The sequence below is a fragment of the Alexandromys fortis genome, unplaced genomic scaffold (genome assembly GCF_014885135.2).
Source record: "Alexandromys fortis isolate MF-2015 unplaced genomic scaffold, M_Fortis_MF-2015_v1.1 scaffold_19, whole genome shotgun sequence".
Taxonomy (NCBI): domain Eukaryota; kingdom Metazoa; phylum Chordata; class Mammalia; order Rodentia; family Cricetidae; genus Alexandromys; species Alexandromys fortis.
Genome location: NW_026067890.1, coordinates 18059645 through 18076101, shown reverse-complemented (window position 1 = coordinate 18076101; position 16457 = coordinate 18059645). Strand labels below are relative to the sequence as shown.

General features: G+C 38.0%; 1 protein-coding gene across 1 annotated transcript in view; it reads left to right on the top strand.

The window, feature by feature from the left end:
• Bank1 (B cell scaffold protein with ankyrin repeats 1) overlaps positions 1-16457 on the top strand; it is a 212615-nt gene that overhangs the window by 76017 nt on the left and 120141 nt on the right. Inside the window, exon 7 of the mRNA XM_050160095.1 lies at positions 8750-8946. Within this exon, the coding sequence (XP_050016052.1) occupies positions 8750-8946 (197 nt within the window). The remainder of the gene's footprint in view (positions 1-8749; positions 8947-16457) is intronic.

The window sequence follows — 16457 nt, the reverse complement described above, 5'->3', positions numbered from 1 at the left end:
TAGAATCTGATGAAAACTGTTTAATCAACAAAACTTTTTATAAAGTAACTTTTCTAAAAAGCTAAAATCAGAAGAAAAATGATTACATAATTCTTTATTTGTTTGGTTTCTTTTGTTTGCTTGTTTGAGACAGGGTTTCTTTGTGTAGCCTTAGGTGTCCTGAAATTCACTCTGAAAACCAGGCTATCCTCAAATTCAGAGACCCATCTGCCTCTGCCGTCCAAGTGCTAGGATTAAAGGTGTGAGCCCCCACTACCTCGGATAATTACATAATTCATCCTTGTTTATTGTTGAGCATTGCCTGGAAAATCAGATACTGTTAAAGCTATAACCCAGCAATTCCCATTTGAAATACAAAAGAACGTAATGTAATAAACACAATAAAATACAAAGAGATATAAACATTATTCTGTTCAAGTGCTGCTGAGCTGTTGTCCATTTGATATGAACTAGAGTCACCTGGGAAGAAGCAACCTCAGCTGAAAAGTTACCTCCATCAGATTAGCCTGTGGACAAGGCAGTGGGGCCTTTTCTTGGCTCAGGTTGGATGTGGGAGGGCCTCATAGTGGTTGGTGTCACCTGGGCAGGCAGTCCTTGCTTGTATAAAAAATCAAGCTGAGGATCAAGGCAAAAAGTAGCGTTTCTCCATGGTCTCTGCTTCAGTTCCTGCCTTGAGTTTTCCGCTTTGCTTCCATTGATGGTGGACTATAAAACTGTAAGCTCAAATAAACCCTTTCCTCCTAAACTGTTTTGGGACATCGTGGTTAGCAACAGAAACAACTTACCTTCTTGCCACTAAGCCACTAAAGTTCTATTTCAATGCCAGCTTCAAAATACCTGCTCCCAAGGAACCCTCATCTGTGTCTCGTGTTTATGTTGAATTGATAAGGTTTGGGATGCCCTTGTTTATATAGAAATTCATCGTAAGACTATGAAGGGAAAACCACAATGGCCTTGAGTAAGACAATAGATATATCTGAGTGTTGGTGAAGTAGGGATAACTGAGTGTGTTTCCAGAGCAGGTCTATAATTCAGTGCTGAAATGCTTCATTGTTAAACAAACATATGTTGCTTGTTTATATATATTCTAGCTTAGATACATGGAAGACTGGGCTATTGTGAGAACTGTACCCATGGGGAACTGAAAACGTGGTCAACACTGACATTCTTATGAAAAGTCATGCAGTGCCCCACAGACATCTGTGTTTATTTAAAAGCAAAAGCTATATTAATGAAGACTCTTATTTTATTACTTTCTCACCCAGTCTGCTTTTAAAAAGGTATTTTAGGAAATTCTAAGTTCAGTGCCCTGACTCTTTTCTAAAATAAGTAAAACACTGTTCTAAGCCCATCTTAGTCATTTTGCCCTTGTCTAGACAACAAACTTCCTCATTTGACATTTATTTTTATGCTTTACTCAAAGTAGAGGATAGGTAAAGATAGGGTAGATGTGTACAAGAAGTAAAATCTGCTCGTGTTCTCTTACGTTGTAATGATCTGCCTTTGACTTAAAAAATGACCTTTATAATTGAGAATTTTCCAAATGGAAAATATTATCCTGCAGAGTAGAATGATAAGAAACATTTAAACAAACTTGGGATAGTCCTGTACTTTAAGACTGTAGACATGGGAATCATAGGAAGGATTTATGTGTGAGTCTCTAGTGTGTGGATCACTGTGGACTGGGAAACTGGTGTAATGGGTTGTCTTCAGCAATTTTCACTGGCATTCAAGATACTAGAGCCGAGAATATCAAAGAGAAACACTAAAATGAGTCAGGATCATTTTAGGCATCTGCTTCGTTAGTTCTGATTCATACATGAGCACACCTGGTTAGTCCCTTATCAGACAGGCTGAATACAGCTGTGACAATCTGCGGACGGGGCCAGGATGGCACACTCAGCCAGTGCAACTGCAGCAATGATTCTGGAGCTCTCAGCTCTCTGGAGTTTCACGCCACTTTTAGTAGCCCACTGCCACAGTCTCTTAATGTCTATATGTTCTACACAGCTCTTCTCAAGTCTGTGTGATGCAGACAATTGCCTGTCAGAGGTGGGAAGAAATGTCACTTAGCTGACTGTCAAAGTGGGTGATAGTTTAGGAAAAGAGGAACTGTATTATTTTGCCCAAACAAATACATCCACCAAAAATGAAAACTGGCTCAGCTAAACTCAATAAGCAACACCTTTGTCTCGCAGGTGAAAGAGAAAGGAATGCTAAGGCAAAGGAAAACAAAACCGCAAAAATGTACTATTACTAGCCATAGCTAGCATCTGTGTTTTGTGTTTAATTGTGCCAAGCACGAGGTGAAACACCTTACATAAGTTAATTTAATTCCCTACAATGCTCCTGTGTGGTATTATTTTATCTCTACATCACAGAAGAGATGCTGGAATACCAGATGTCAAGTGAATTACAGAAAACCTAGCTTCCTCAGCCACATTAGGGCAGGTGAGCATGTACACTATGTTGGGTACTTCCAGAGTATTGAGGATCATAGCAGTAGAGAGAAGATATAGAGATGGATATAGTGACAGAGACAGAGATAGGTAGGTAGGTAGATAGATACATAGAGATAGATGATACATAGGTCTGTGTATAAAATACATTAATATATATGAACTATGTTTATATTTAATGGACATAAGTATATGAAATATACTGTAAAAATCTTTTTGTATGTGGTGAGTATGTGTACATGTGTGTGCGTGCATGCCTGTAAATGAGAGTTCACACCTTCCATGGTGTCTCTGTAGGTGTCACAGAACATCCTTTGGTATCACTTTCATTTCCCACCTTGTATATAGGACTCTATGTTGTTCATTACTACGTCCAATAGGATAGCCGGCCCTCAAGATTCCAGTGGTGTCTTTTCTCTGCCTTCTGCTTTACTGTAGGAATGCTAGTTCTGCAGCCACACTTTTCTGTACCCGGCTTATGTGTTGCTGGAGATTTGAACACATGCCCAGATAATTGAGCTTCAAGTTCTTTACCCACTGAGCCATTAGCCTATACTCAATATAGGACATACACATTTATTAGGTGCCAACAGACAAATACATACATATCAAAGATAAATATTCTAATAATTAATTCTCCTGAATAACCCAACATTAAATGTTTCCTAATAATTCTCATTTTATACTTTTATTTAATCTTGGCATTATATTTGATACTTCTCCTTAAAGCCTTGTTAAATTCCTCCTGGTACTATTAGCAAGCTAATGACTATCTAGCTTTCATCAGGACCTTGTTTATTTTATTATATAATTCATTTAATATGTTTAAAGAATATCTCAGGTTCCAGACAACAGAAGACCTGAAATAAATACTGAACCCTCCTTGCTAACGGGCTCAGGCACTACGGCCTTTCACATCCATCTATTCACTGTTTCCCATTATACATTACTTGGAGTTCTGTGAGATCCATGTATGGGAAAATAAGCACAGCAATATCCCTGAAAGGCGTGGTCCTCAGTGGCCAATCATGTGATCTCAGCTGGTCCATCTGCTTCCATGCTTCAGCTGTTCCTGGTTATTTTCTTTTTCTATTCCTTTGCAGTAAACACACTACAGGCACAACGTTGGAATTTTATAAATAATATTTTATTGTTTTGTTTTCATTTATTAGCATTTATTAATTGTGCAGACTGGCATTTAATTATAATATTTCATACATTGTTCATTTTCAATCCTCTATGACCATACCTACCTGTTCTTCTCACTGTTCCCCTTCCTCAGTTGTCATATACTGCCCAGAGTTCTTCACTTAGGGCTGGGAACCTGTGAGGGTTTTTTTTTCCCAGTACATATCACATATCAGTATATCAACTGGTGTCATTGTTCATGTTTTTTTTAGGCTACCTTATTGTTGAGACAGACAAGACAGAAAGTGTGTGTGTGTGTGTGTGTGTGTGTGTGTGAGAGAGAGAGAGAGAGAGAGAGAGAGAGAGAGAGAGAGAGAGAGAGAGAGAGAGAGAGAGAACACACATCTAATGGTGGATGGAGCTTACCCATCAGCTAGGCTAAACTGGCCAGCAAGTTCCAGAGGGTCTCCTGCATTATAGGTCACCAATGCTTGTATTGCAGAAACAGGCAGTGACACACCTGACTTTGTTTTGTTGTGGTGGTAGCATTAGTGGCAGTGATGGCAGCAGCAGGTTTTGTGTGTGTGTGTGTGTGTGTGTGTGTGTGTGTGTGTGTAGTTGTGTGTTTGGTTGTTGCTGCTACTGATGCTACTGCTGCTGTTTTACTTTTTTCATGTGCCAGAGATGTTAGGGAGCCACACTCATGTCCTCGTGCCTGTGTGGCAAATCCCTTACCAACTGAGCCATCTCCCCAGCCCCTTTCCCTATTTCTTTGTATTTAAAGCACAGGGAAAAATACTCCCCTGCCACCGAGACTCTGGGGCATAAAGCAGAAGAATATTAGAATTGTAATCCTCACCCCCAGCCTTCTACTTTTAGAAATAAAAGAGCTGAGGAGCAGGAAGGTGAAGGAACTGTTTGGAGAGCCAAAGATTTACTGGCTGAGCTGGGATTAAAATCTGCATCACCTGCCTTTTAATCACTTTCTCATGTGACTCACTGTTTGTCCCAAAGTGGCCACCTGGCCTCTCACTCTGAGCGAGTGAATGTTTAATATCCAAGAGAGTCATTTGTGAGAACAAATGGATTACATGTCCTGCACTGTCAGCCTCCATACCCTTCTCTCTGTCAAATGTTAAATTAATTCTTACATTTTATAGCTGGACATGCTCCATTTTGTCACTCTACTCACCTAGGTTAAGCTCTTAAAAGCTCCGGTTTGAGTCTGCCAATCAACTTCTTGGCCATCATTTTTAGGATTCTCTTAGTTTAAGCATAGACAAGCTTACTACATGAGTCAATTCCCTTGCTGCCCAAAAACACATCTGCTTTCTTGAACTTGTAAAAGACACGTCTGATCAGATGTCCCTTTAAAAGATTCCCTCAGACGTTCTAGTCTCTTAGTCTTAAATTTCTATTTGGCAAACATTGGCTGAGAGAGATAAAAATAAATGATAATTGCTCAGGTGTGGGGGGGTCCCAGCAATTTTGCCATATCTTACTGTAAATTGTAGCTTTATTTATTCCTTGATAATAAAATTAATACAAGAAATCTTGATTAATAAAATGAAAGCTTGCTGGGAATGGCAGGATATGTGTATAATTCCAGCACTACATGAGATCCTGTTGTTTTTTTTTTAAAAAAAAAAGCTAAATAACAATTTAATGAAAATTGCTGTGAATAGGAACAGTTATGTACTGAAATTTAGCCAAACTTTAATAAGTTTTTGTGTCTTTTGAAAAAAAATCTATTATTTTTACTTAAGAACATTATATAAATTATTCATTTACCAAATTTTGTTAGTTTAAGGGAAATAACTAAGAACAAAGGCTAATTGAACCCCTCCCCTGATTAGGATGTATAGCTTATGTCTGAATGTTGCCCACCCCCAAACAAGAACAAGCAATTCAAAACTCAAGTTTCATTGTTGTTGCTACGTTACTAAATATATAGTCAATTTTTGAGAAAGTTCCGTAAGGTGCTGAGAAGAAGATATATTCTTTTATGCTTGTATGGAATGTTCTATGGACGTCTGTTAAGTTCATTTGAGTCATAGCATCTGTTAGCTCCTTATTTCTCTATTAAGTTTTTGTCTAGTAGTGACAGTGGGGTATTGAGGTCTCCCACTATTAGTGAGTGAGGCTTACTATGTGATTTAAGCTTTAGCAATGTTACTTTTACATATGAGGGTGGCCTTGTATTTATGGCATAGAAGTTCAGAACTGAAATTTCCTCTTGTCTTGGCTGGCATCTGTGGTCTCTTAATGCCTGCATAATGCTTGAATAGAACCTTCTGGCTTTCATTGTTTCCATTGAGAAGTCTAGTGTAATTTTGATAGATCTGACTTTATACGTTACTTGGCCTTCTTCTGTTGTGGATTGTAATAAAATAGTCCCACACTAGCCCATAATGGAGTACATTAAAAGGTTTCTTTGTTTAGGGGTAGACTCACAGATCAGCAGTCCTCTGCATGAGTGGGGAACAGGAACCGAATCTAGCAGCCAAGGGGCCACTTCTATATCTGTATATATAGTACATGAGGCCATGCCCAAATAAGTCTAGTATCTTAAAGGCTTTTGGCTTAAAAAGTTCCCACAGAATTTTTCCTTTGCAGCTCTTTATTTTTTTTATTTTATTGATTTTTGAGACAGAGTTTCTCTGTAGCTTTTGGTTCTTGTCCTGGAACTAGCTCTTGTAGACCAGGCTGGCCTCGAACTCACAGGGATCCACCTGCCTCTGCCTCCCGAGTGCTGGGATTAAAGGAGTGCACCACCACCGCCCGGCTCCTTTGCAGCTCTTAATATTCTTTCTTTATTCTATATATTTAGCGTTTTGATTATTATGTGGTGAGATTATTATTATTCTGTAAGCTTCTTGTATTTATATAGGCATATCCTTCTTTAGGTTGGGAAAGTTTTCTTCTATGGTTTTGTTGAGTATATTTTATGTGCCTTTGAGTTGGACTTCTTTTCCTTCTTCTATCCCTATTATTTTAGATTTGGTCCATTCATGGTGTCCCAGATTTCCTGAAAATTTTGTGTTAAACTTTTGCTAGGTTTAACATTTTCTTTGACTAATGAGTGTATTTCCTTTATTGTATCTTCAATGCCTGAGGGTCTGTCTTCCATCGCTTGTATTATTTAAGTTTACAATACAAATGATGCTTCTGTAGAAAATTTAATGGCAATACATATATAAACAACTTTAAGGAAAAATATTTAGTGATCATATGAACTAAAGTTAAATCCTGAAGATGACTGTCTTAGTTAGGGTTACTATTTCAACTTGGGGAAGACAGGTTTGATTTGGCTTACACTTTCATATCACTGTTCATCTGAAGGAAATCAGAGCAAGAAATTAAACAAGGCAGGAACCTGGAGGCAAGAACTGATGCAGAAGCCATAAAAGTGTGCTGCTTACTGGCTTTCTCTGAATGGCTTGCTCAGCCTGCTTTCCTATAGAAGCCAGAACCACTGGCCAGACATAGCCCTACCAGCGATGTCATGGGCCCTCCCACATCAATCAATAATTAAGGAAATGTCCCTGGCTGTCATTTTGTTAATGTCAGAGGCACTTAAAATATCAGCAAAAAATCTTTTTGTTTTCTTCCCAAGACAAGGCTTCTCTGTGTAGCTTGGCTAGCCTGGCACTTGTTCCATAGACCAGATTGGCCTTAAACTTCCTGTCTCTCCCTCTCAAATACTGGGATTAAAGGTGTACATCACCACCAACTGGCTAATGAAAAAAATCTTGATTCACATTCACTGTAGTTCTCAAATTACATATAGGTTCTAGATTTATCCATCCTATATTCTGATACTTTTCATTTCTGCCTCTTCCCACCCAAGATAACTACCAGTGAAAAAAATATTTTTGACTATAACCTTGGCAACTATTTACAAGGATTATTCCTGTTTTGTTAAAGCCTGTGACAGGCAAGTTATTTATGGCCTCTCCAGAGTTTCTATGGTGATTTTGTCTTAGCTCACTGCCTAGTAAACTACTTCCTAGAAAGCATTATTGTAGGCCTCCTATTCCTTACATAGCTAGGGAGATGGGTCCAGACAAAGCAGATACTCAATAAATATGCTTTGACTTTTAGAAAGGAGAAAACAAAGAAGAGAAAATGCCCCCAGAGACATGCCTACAAACTGATCTTATAGAAGCATTTTCTGAATTGAGGCTCCCTCTCCTCTGATGATTCTGGCTTGTGTCAAGTTGACATAAAACTAACCAGGACAATGATGATCAAGGAAAGGCACATAGTAGTAATATAATAGAGTCATGGGTATATCATCTGGTCAGTTTGAATTCTTTGACATTGGATACTCAAGATACAGGGAGGAGCCACTAGACAGTGCTGGCCCCTCCTTCCACTGTGTAGAAATAGATTCCCAAGTAAGTTATTTGTTGTTTTTAACATAATATACTAACTTGAGGATACCAAGATAAGTTGTTGATGTTAAAGGATGTATATATTCCTGTAATTAGTAAATAATTAATAAAACATTGAAACTGAATTATGAGGGACTTAGCCTGCCAGAGTGACAGGCTGCAGGAACCACGACAGGGCATGCGTTGGCAAGAGATGGCACTTGAATATTATATTTTCTAATGTAACAAAGAATGAAGTAACCATGGCATGTGAGAATTTAAATTACCAGGTTGATATCTGTATTGTTAAGTTTGACCTGTTTTGATCACTGTAGAAAATTGCCTATAATGAAAGTCATTGCAAATAAATAAAACTTATGAATTGCGTGTTTTCAAGAGAATACATTATTTTTATTGAAAGTCGGTAGAGACCTTAAATCATGTCAATGTTTGCCAATAAAAATCTTACCTTATAAAATATTTGCAAACTTTGACCCATTGCATATCATACAAGAAAGGCCAAGTACAGTTTTTGAAATGTGAACAGTAAAACACTTGAAGTAATTTCAAACCTGCTGGTGCATTATGCTAGTGATAATAGTCGTTTGTGTTTATTTTAAGAAAACAGGAAGGAGTGTCTCCATTGCAATGACAGTCAGGGTTTTCTTACACTTCCTGAAGTTCTGCTCAGCTTTCTGGGTGTGATTCTCAAGACGAGGTTGTATTGGGCTATTTTATGGCAGTGCAAATATAATCTATTCAACCTTTTATTTCGTGGGTCTCCAGATACTCAGGCCAGAGAACTCCCAACACTTCTCCACTGTGCAGCCACGTTTGGCTTAAAGAATCTGGCTCTTCATCTGCTTCAGTGTCCAGGGGCAATCTGGGCAGCCAGGATGAAGAACATGGATGGTTCAGACACGCTGCATCTTGCTGAGAGGCATGGCCATGAAGAACTCAAGAAAATCTTGGAAGATGTTATGGTAAGTCTTTCCCTCTCATTATATAGCTGCAGCTTTTTCTTTATGTGTACACGTAATATAAACATGAATATGTTGCTCGTTTGAAAACTTTGCCCTCCCACAGCTAGGAACACAGTATCAGACAAAAGCATCTGTTGCTTCAAAGTTGTCCACTATCTTCAGAACATTTCATAAGATCTTTGAACCTCTCCAATTACTTACAGAAGTCTCACCCCACCCATTTGTCCCTCTGGCATCTAGGAAACCTATTCAGTATTGGAGAAGAGACAGCCAAAAGACAATGAAACTATTTACCTTCATTTCTTTGCTTAAGAATCTAGGTAAGATATTATTAGGTACAAGCAAACAGATCAGTAAGCGCTGGATTAGAGGAAAACATTTTGGCAGTCATTCAGAAAGGCTGCTCAATAACAAATTAATTTACATTGCTTGAACTTGTTTCTCTTGAGTGATTCATTTTTCTCTCCCTGTTGAGACTCAGTCTCTTATTGTTTCTGTTGAAACCCCAAATTTCAGAACACTCTAGATAGATTATAGTTTAATGAGAAGGCAACAAAAGAAAGATTAGAAAGGAATGATATCATCTCAGTAAACAAAGTATGCACACTGTGTTCTCATAATCCAGTTGAGAAGAGCCACTGCTCTGTAACAAAAGAAGTGCATATTTTGCTTCAGAAAATGAATTATTCTTAAGAAAGCACTGGGTAAGGTTGAATGTAACAATGATTATGGCAGAGAATATCTCAAACATTTCTCTTTGGGTTCTCACAACTAAAATTATTATATTGCCAATAAGCAGCGAATGTAGAAAGATACAATACTATAAATGGATTGTGGTTATTTTATCCCTCAGCTGATTATCACAGCTAATTAATCAAATATTAGAGTTACAGAAATAGTGACCATTTGTAGTTCCCAGAGAATAAAATGGTAATCAATGAATCACTTACCAGGAGTGTCAAAATATTTATCAGGAACTTGTGAATGCCATCCCTTCTCTGGAGTATCAATAGAATGTATCTGCATATGTTTAAAATAAACACAGAGCGTGTTAATAAAGCACAGCTTTTCAGTCTGAGGCCTGTATCTGAGTGCACTGTAGGTAGTGACCATCACACGTGCTGATGAGTGGGTTCATTTTACCGTGTCTTCTATATGAGGTCCTTGATCAGAGGATATGATGTGCATCTCAGGTAAGTCCATCGTATCAGCCTGACATTATCTGTAATGTCATTGTCTGGTTCTTTCTGGTTCTCAAGGTTTCTAAATGCTATTTTTTAACATTCAGTCTCTGGTGAACTTTGGTTTAACCGTCATCAATGTAGTTACTTTCAAAGATAATCACCAACTTTCAAGAGTGATATTTCCCCGTGAGAACTGCATGTTCCTGCTCGATAGCGTTGTAGAACATCCTGATGACTGTCATTATGAAAGACTCTATAGGGCTACAACATAAAGACTGCCAGATACAGGAAACTGTTTTCTTCTTACATGCTCTTGGTATCTATGCCTCTGCTTCTGTAAGTGTATCACTGGCTTGAAGAGTTTGCTCTCGTGGTCTCTAAGGGACTGTTTATTCTGGTATTAGCTTATTACTAACTTTGTAGGGTTCAGCTTAATCCCTGTTGCAGGAAAATTGTGAAGTGACTTTTCTATGCTATTTGCAAGCTACCCCTTTGCCAAAGTGTTTCTAGAACATTTTGTCATTCTACATTAGACTGATAGCAATCTCTGATCATCCTCCCATGACTGAGCATGCGGCGGTAGCTGTGCTTGGAGATGGAAGACTTGTAAATGCATTTTAATGACTGGCTGACTTAAGCTATAATTTTCAAGCAATCAAATTTCCTCTTGCAAATGTGTGGTTAAGTAACTGGAAATATAAACAAGATGTGGTGACACTTGCGGAAAGTGTTTCTTATGATTTACAGGTCACATAAATTATTTTTCTCTAGTTATCAATTTGGCGTGAACAAATCTAAGAGCCACAGCTCCTTGGTGAATCTATGCATGATAACCCCTATTAATACTATCTATTCCAAGTTATGTTAGCGGAGTCATTAAGTGTATGTTTAAACTAAGTAGCAAAAATTTTATATCATCGTATGTAACTGAAATATGCTTCTTAAATATTTATATAACTGTAGTGTAGAGTCAAATTCTAATCTACCACATATATTCACACACATTCTTAAACTAGCCCAAAGATTTTGAAGTGCACACTGTTCAAGCCTGAAGCTTACATTCCATCAATGGAGCATTTGCTTTACAAAATAAAATTAAAAAAAAAAACTACTTTTCACTACAAACATATTCTGGCTTTTGCCAGTTGGCTGATTTATTCTATTCATAATCCTTCATCAGTAGACATGATTGATTTTAGGGACTTACATGGATTATATTAAGTTTGTTGGGCCATAATCTGTGAGGGGAAAAGAAGCCAATTACTATTATAGAATAATATAACCAAAAATTCATAAACCAGACATGTCCTTATCTTGGTGTCAGCTATGTAGAGGCAGAGAAGGAGGAGCAAGAGACATTCTTACATCATAGTTTTCCATTTCATTACTTTTTCCTGTGAGAATTCAACATTTGTACTTACTTTGCAGACACACATTTTCATTGTAAGTAGCATTGGGGCTTTAATAAAGTTACCGGATTGTCACTGTGATGAAACCCCTAACAGGAAGCATCTTAGGTGGAGGCACTGATGTTGTGTCACAGTATAAGGACATCAGTCTGTCCTGAGGCAGTGGTCATGGCAGTGGGTGACCCTATGGTGGCAGGAGTGTGCAGCAATTGCTCAGTCTCATCTCAGTGCTCTGGGAAGGAAAGAAAGGAGAATTTCTGTGCCCCACCCCGTTTCTCTCTTTCTCGTTCAGTCTGAAACCCCAGCTCACGAGATAGTGACTCCACACTCAGAATAGATATTTCCCCCTCAAATAATTCTTTCTAGAAATGCCTTAAGCCACATGTAAAACTGTAGCTCCAAAGTGCTCTGAACATTTCATCACCCAGTCACGCTCACAAAGCACAGTGAACCTTCACAGCTGTCCAACACCTGTATTTCTTTGAGATTAGTGCTACTTCTAGATGACTTTCCCAGTCCCCCGTGGACTCCCATGCCCATTCCCATCTTGGCAGCACTAATCGTCATTAGCTGGCTATGAAAAAAAATTACAATATGAAGTTAGGAGTGGGAATTGCTAGGAAGATAAAGGTAGAGTTGGAGGAGGGAAGTGGGGGAGTACGTGATCATACTTCATTATAGACATGTATGAAAATTAAAAGAAATTAAAATTCATGCATGTCTCTACATTACAGACGGTCTTAAACAGTAAGCCATGTTTTAGTCTCTCACAATGAAAATTAACTTAGGAAGTTGGTCAAAGAGTGAAAGGCTTGATGATTAAACCTGCAACAGGATTGCTTAGGAGTTCTCAAGAAAATCCTCAACAGTTGAAGTAGCAAATAGCAACACTGTACATAACTTAAAACAATGAAAATAACAAAGACCAAGAAATTGAAAGCAAAACTGAAAGCTGGCCTCAAACTGGAAAGAAATTTGAGATTTAAGATGAAGTACACAGCGAACATTGCTGTGTTTAAAACAAAATAATAACAGCAGTACATCCTCAGAATAATTTGTCGCTCCATTAATCCCCATCAGCTGAAAGCCTTTAGCAAAATGCTAGCATTAAAGTCTCAATAAACAAGGAAAATAGATGCTCTGTTACACAACATTAATATAGGCCGGTTAATAACTGGGAAAGCAACAGACACTTATTTTAGGAATAACTTTCAGAAAATATCTTTGACTACGATGATCATTCATGTTGTTTGGTGTAAATATTAAAAAGCGCTACATTGTAAGGATCCTTTAAGGAATTATATGAAATAGGAAAAGTGGATTTCCATGTATTGTCAACAGGACTTCTGAATGTAAGCCCGTTGCTCACATCTGCCATGAGACTCCTGTGACTTCTTGCTAGCTAGCAGTCCTGGCCTGTATTCCATGGGTTCACAGCATGTAGATATATAGGTGGTAGGTGTTTGGGGATGGCCTGAAAGGGAGAGAGGAAGATTCTGTTATGTCTGATTCTGTTATAGACTCTGATCTTGTCTTCACACTAAATGCCTGGACTAGAAGTGTGGAGGTGCTTCGTCGATGCCTTAGGGCAAAGTAGTAGCTGACAGATGCAAAGAATTTCCTACTCAGTGGCGAGCCTTTGTGCTTGGGCTTGTGACAGTTGCTCTTCCTGACTCTTTATTCGGTCATTCTAAGCACTGAAACTGAGCGCTCACATAGTTGACTCCACTTAATTTAGTATGCAATAGTATTATATGCATTTAAATTAAAGCATCACTTTTGATCTCATCTCTCTCTCTCTCTCTCTCTCTCTGTGTGTGTGTGTGTGTGTGTGTTTCCATCATATGTATCTGGAAGCTCACAGTGGAAAACAGCTGCCTTCTCACTGACATGTGCTTGGCCTATATTTACTCCTCAATGGCTGAGAAGACAAGTGTTCAATTTAACAACTTGTTGCTCTCACTTATTAGAAGACTTAATCATGTTTCAATAAATTAACTGGGCATAATATCTAGATTTTTTTAAAACTCTGGCATGTGTGTATGCATGTTCACATGTGTGTAGTTACATGTGTACTGGTGTGCACACCAGAGGTTGACATTGGGTGTCTTCTTCAATTGCCTTCACTTTATTACCAGAAAACATAGAAGAAAGATGTTATGCCTCTTTTAAAAAAATTAAATTTAACTTCAAGATTTTGATGGTATATCAAGAATTGTCTGTGGGGTCCAAACAACCTTAAACACCCCATAATAGTAGATATTTAAAAATTTAGATATTTGTAGACTTTGTCTACTTTGCCAGCTTTGAAAAAATGCTATAATTATTTTTTCACACATCTTTTCACAAGTTATATCCTTAATGAAACATGTATGAGAGATGGTTGAACTCAAACCAGAGAAACTGTAATAGTGATTTCCCCAAATGTTTTATTAACTGCAGGAAACTAATTAAGAAGTGTGTCTATGGGTTGAGCATCATCAGAAAAGCCATTAGGAAAAACATTTCTCGTGCCTATTAACCCCAGTGTGTGAGACAGTTTACAGTAATCTCTGAAATAGTGTCGGTATTGTTTAACAAAGTCAAGCAAAAACCCATCTGTAATTCCCAGTAAGAACCACTCATAGATGCCATAACCATTGGTTTCTCCGTGTAGCTATTGAAAAAAATTATTTACATCTCTCAGAGTTTCTAGAATAAGCTAGTGGTATCTATGTTTTCTCCCCTTCTTATCTGTACAGAGGATGGGACAGTTGGCTGCTGCTACTGTGCATCTCACTATCCTGAGCAAAAGGAAATCTTAGCTTTGGGAAAGAGGTCCTGATGCCATTACCAAATGAGATGTAGCTTACAATACTTATTTGAATATTTATTTTGCCTCACCTTTTGGAAACTATTTCCCCCCCTAAAAAGATCCTCTCAGTGTATAGTTTAAGCCACTTCCCACTTTTCCTCTTGCCGGAGGAGGTAAAGAGCAGCTGAATGACACAGGCAGGCCCTGCCCAATGTGAAATCAAAGATATAATAGCTCAGCTCTTAATGCTCATTGTGTCAAATGCCATCGCTGCTGGGAATGCAGCCATGGGATCAGAGGACAAGCAACAATATGATTTTGATTACCTATTGGCTCGGTGGGTAATGATTTCCACGCTGGCTATATTCAAATTAATTGAATAGCACAGGAAACAGGACCATTCACAGTGAGAAATCAAATCCATGTTCTTCCAATTCTTATCCAGTACAGATCATTAACACATTGTTAAATAATTTGTCAAGGTTGAAACAGTATCTAATTCTACATAGGCATTTTCTTATCTTTGACATAGTTGCTTCAGATGCCAGCATCATCCCAAGAGTTCCATTCCTGTGAATGGTGGCTACATGACCACTAAACCCCCATGTAGCTCTTCCCTTTGCTAGGTCTCGGATTTCTAATTTCTAATGAACTAACTAATCTGCCGTTCTCCTTTCTTTTCTGGCTTCTTTGTATCAGTTAGCTCAGGATCTGGGGGTGCTATGTAAAGGAGATGTAATTTCAGAATGTAAAAGAAATCACTAAGAGTAATTAAAGCAGTCAGTATTGATAACAGAGGGTTAGAGAATTGACATGATGAAACACAGTGCTTTTAGCCTTTCAGAGAGAGGCAGGCAATGACCGAGTATTCACCTTTTATTGGAAAAGTTTGATTATTGGAAGTTTTCAATTAATTGGGCTTATTTTGGCTATATTTGATGTGAGAAGGCAGAAATATGTATCTACTATAGTCTAATGTAAACTTCATATGTACTTTTATATCAATACTGTAGTAGGGTTTCTACTTTAAATTTATATAAAGATTTCTCCAAGGTCTGACTTCATGTTAGAAACATAGACTTTTATATTAAAATGAAAAGAATACTATCAAAATGGCATAGCCCAGAGCTGGGATAATATGATTCTCATCTTCTTTTTATGCAGCAATGCCTTCTTTGTGGTACATTTGGATGTAAGATAGTAAATATTATGATTGACTTACTGTGCCCCTAAAAATATTGTATAAATTATTATATAAATGGAAAAAAGGTGGTTCCGATGAAGGTTAAAACTTAGGATTCTTTTACATAAATTAGCTTTTACTTTAGCCCCCAAACCAAGAGTCTCCCTAATTTACCTGAAAAGGTCAATTTAGTGACTTATTCAAGTAACATTGTTGAGTAATTATTAGGTCCCAAGCACACTTGAAATTCAAACCAGACCAAAACGTCAGCCTAATGGAAGGATAGCTTAGCGTTTCCATTTCTGTGCTGAAGCATCATGACCAAAAAGCAAGTTGGGAGGAAAGGGTTTATTTCACTTCATATATTAGTTCCGTATAGTAGTTTATCGTCAAAGGCAGTAAGAATAGGACCTCATTCAGTGCAGGAACCTGGAGACATGGAGGTTAATGCAGAGGCCAAGGAGAGAAGTGCTTGTTAGTTTGGTCTCCATGGCTTGCCCAGCCTGCTTTCTTATAGAATCCAGGACCACATGCCATGGGTGGCACCCCTCTCAATAGGCTGGGCCCTCTTCCATCAATAACTCATTAAGAAAATGCCTTACAGATCTGCCTACAGACATTTTCTTAAATGAGGTTCCCTCTTCTCAGATGACCTTAGCTTGTGTCAAGCTGACATAAAACTATCCAGCACCAAGCTTGAAAAAAACAAAGCAGGGAAATAATATTTCATTTGGTAGATCTGATGAAAATTAGCAAATATTTAAGGCCAGGATGAAAAAAGACCTCCACCATGTATGGAATAGGATGTAAAAATAAAAATTGGCATGGGTATTACTTTGAAATAGATAGTGAGGGACATAGTCCTTGAGAAACGGTATTTACACAACCTGAAGCTTTGAAGGAGAAAGCCGTGCATGCATATATGTGGGGAAAAGACTTCC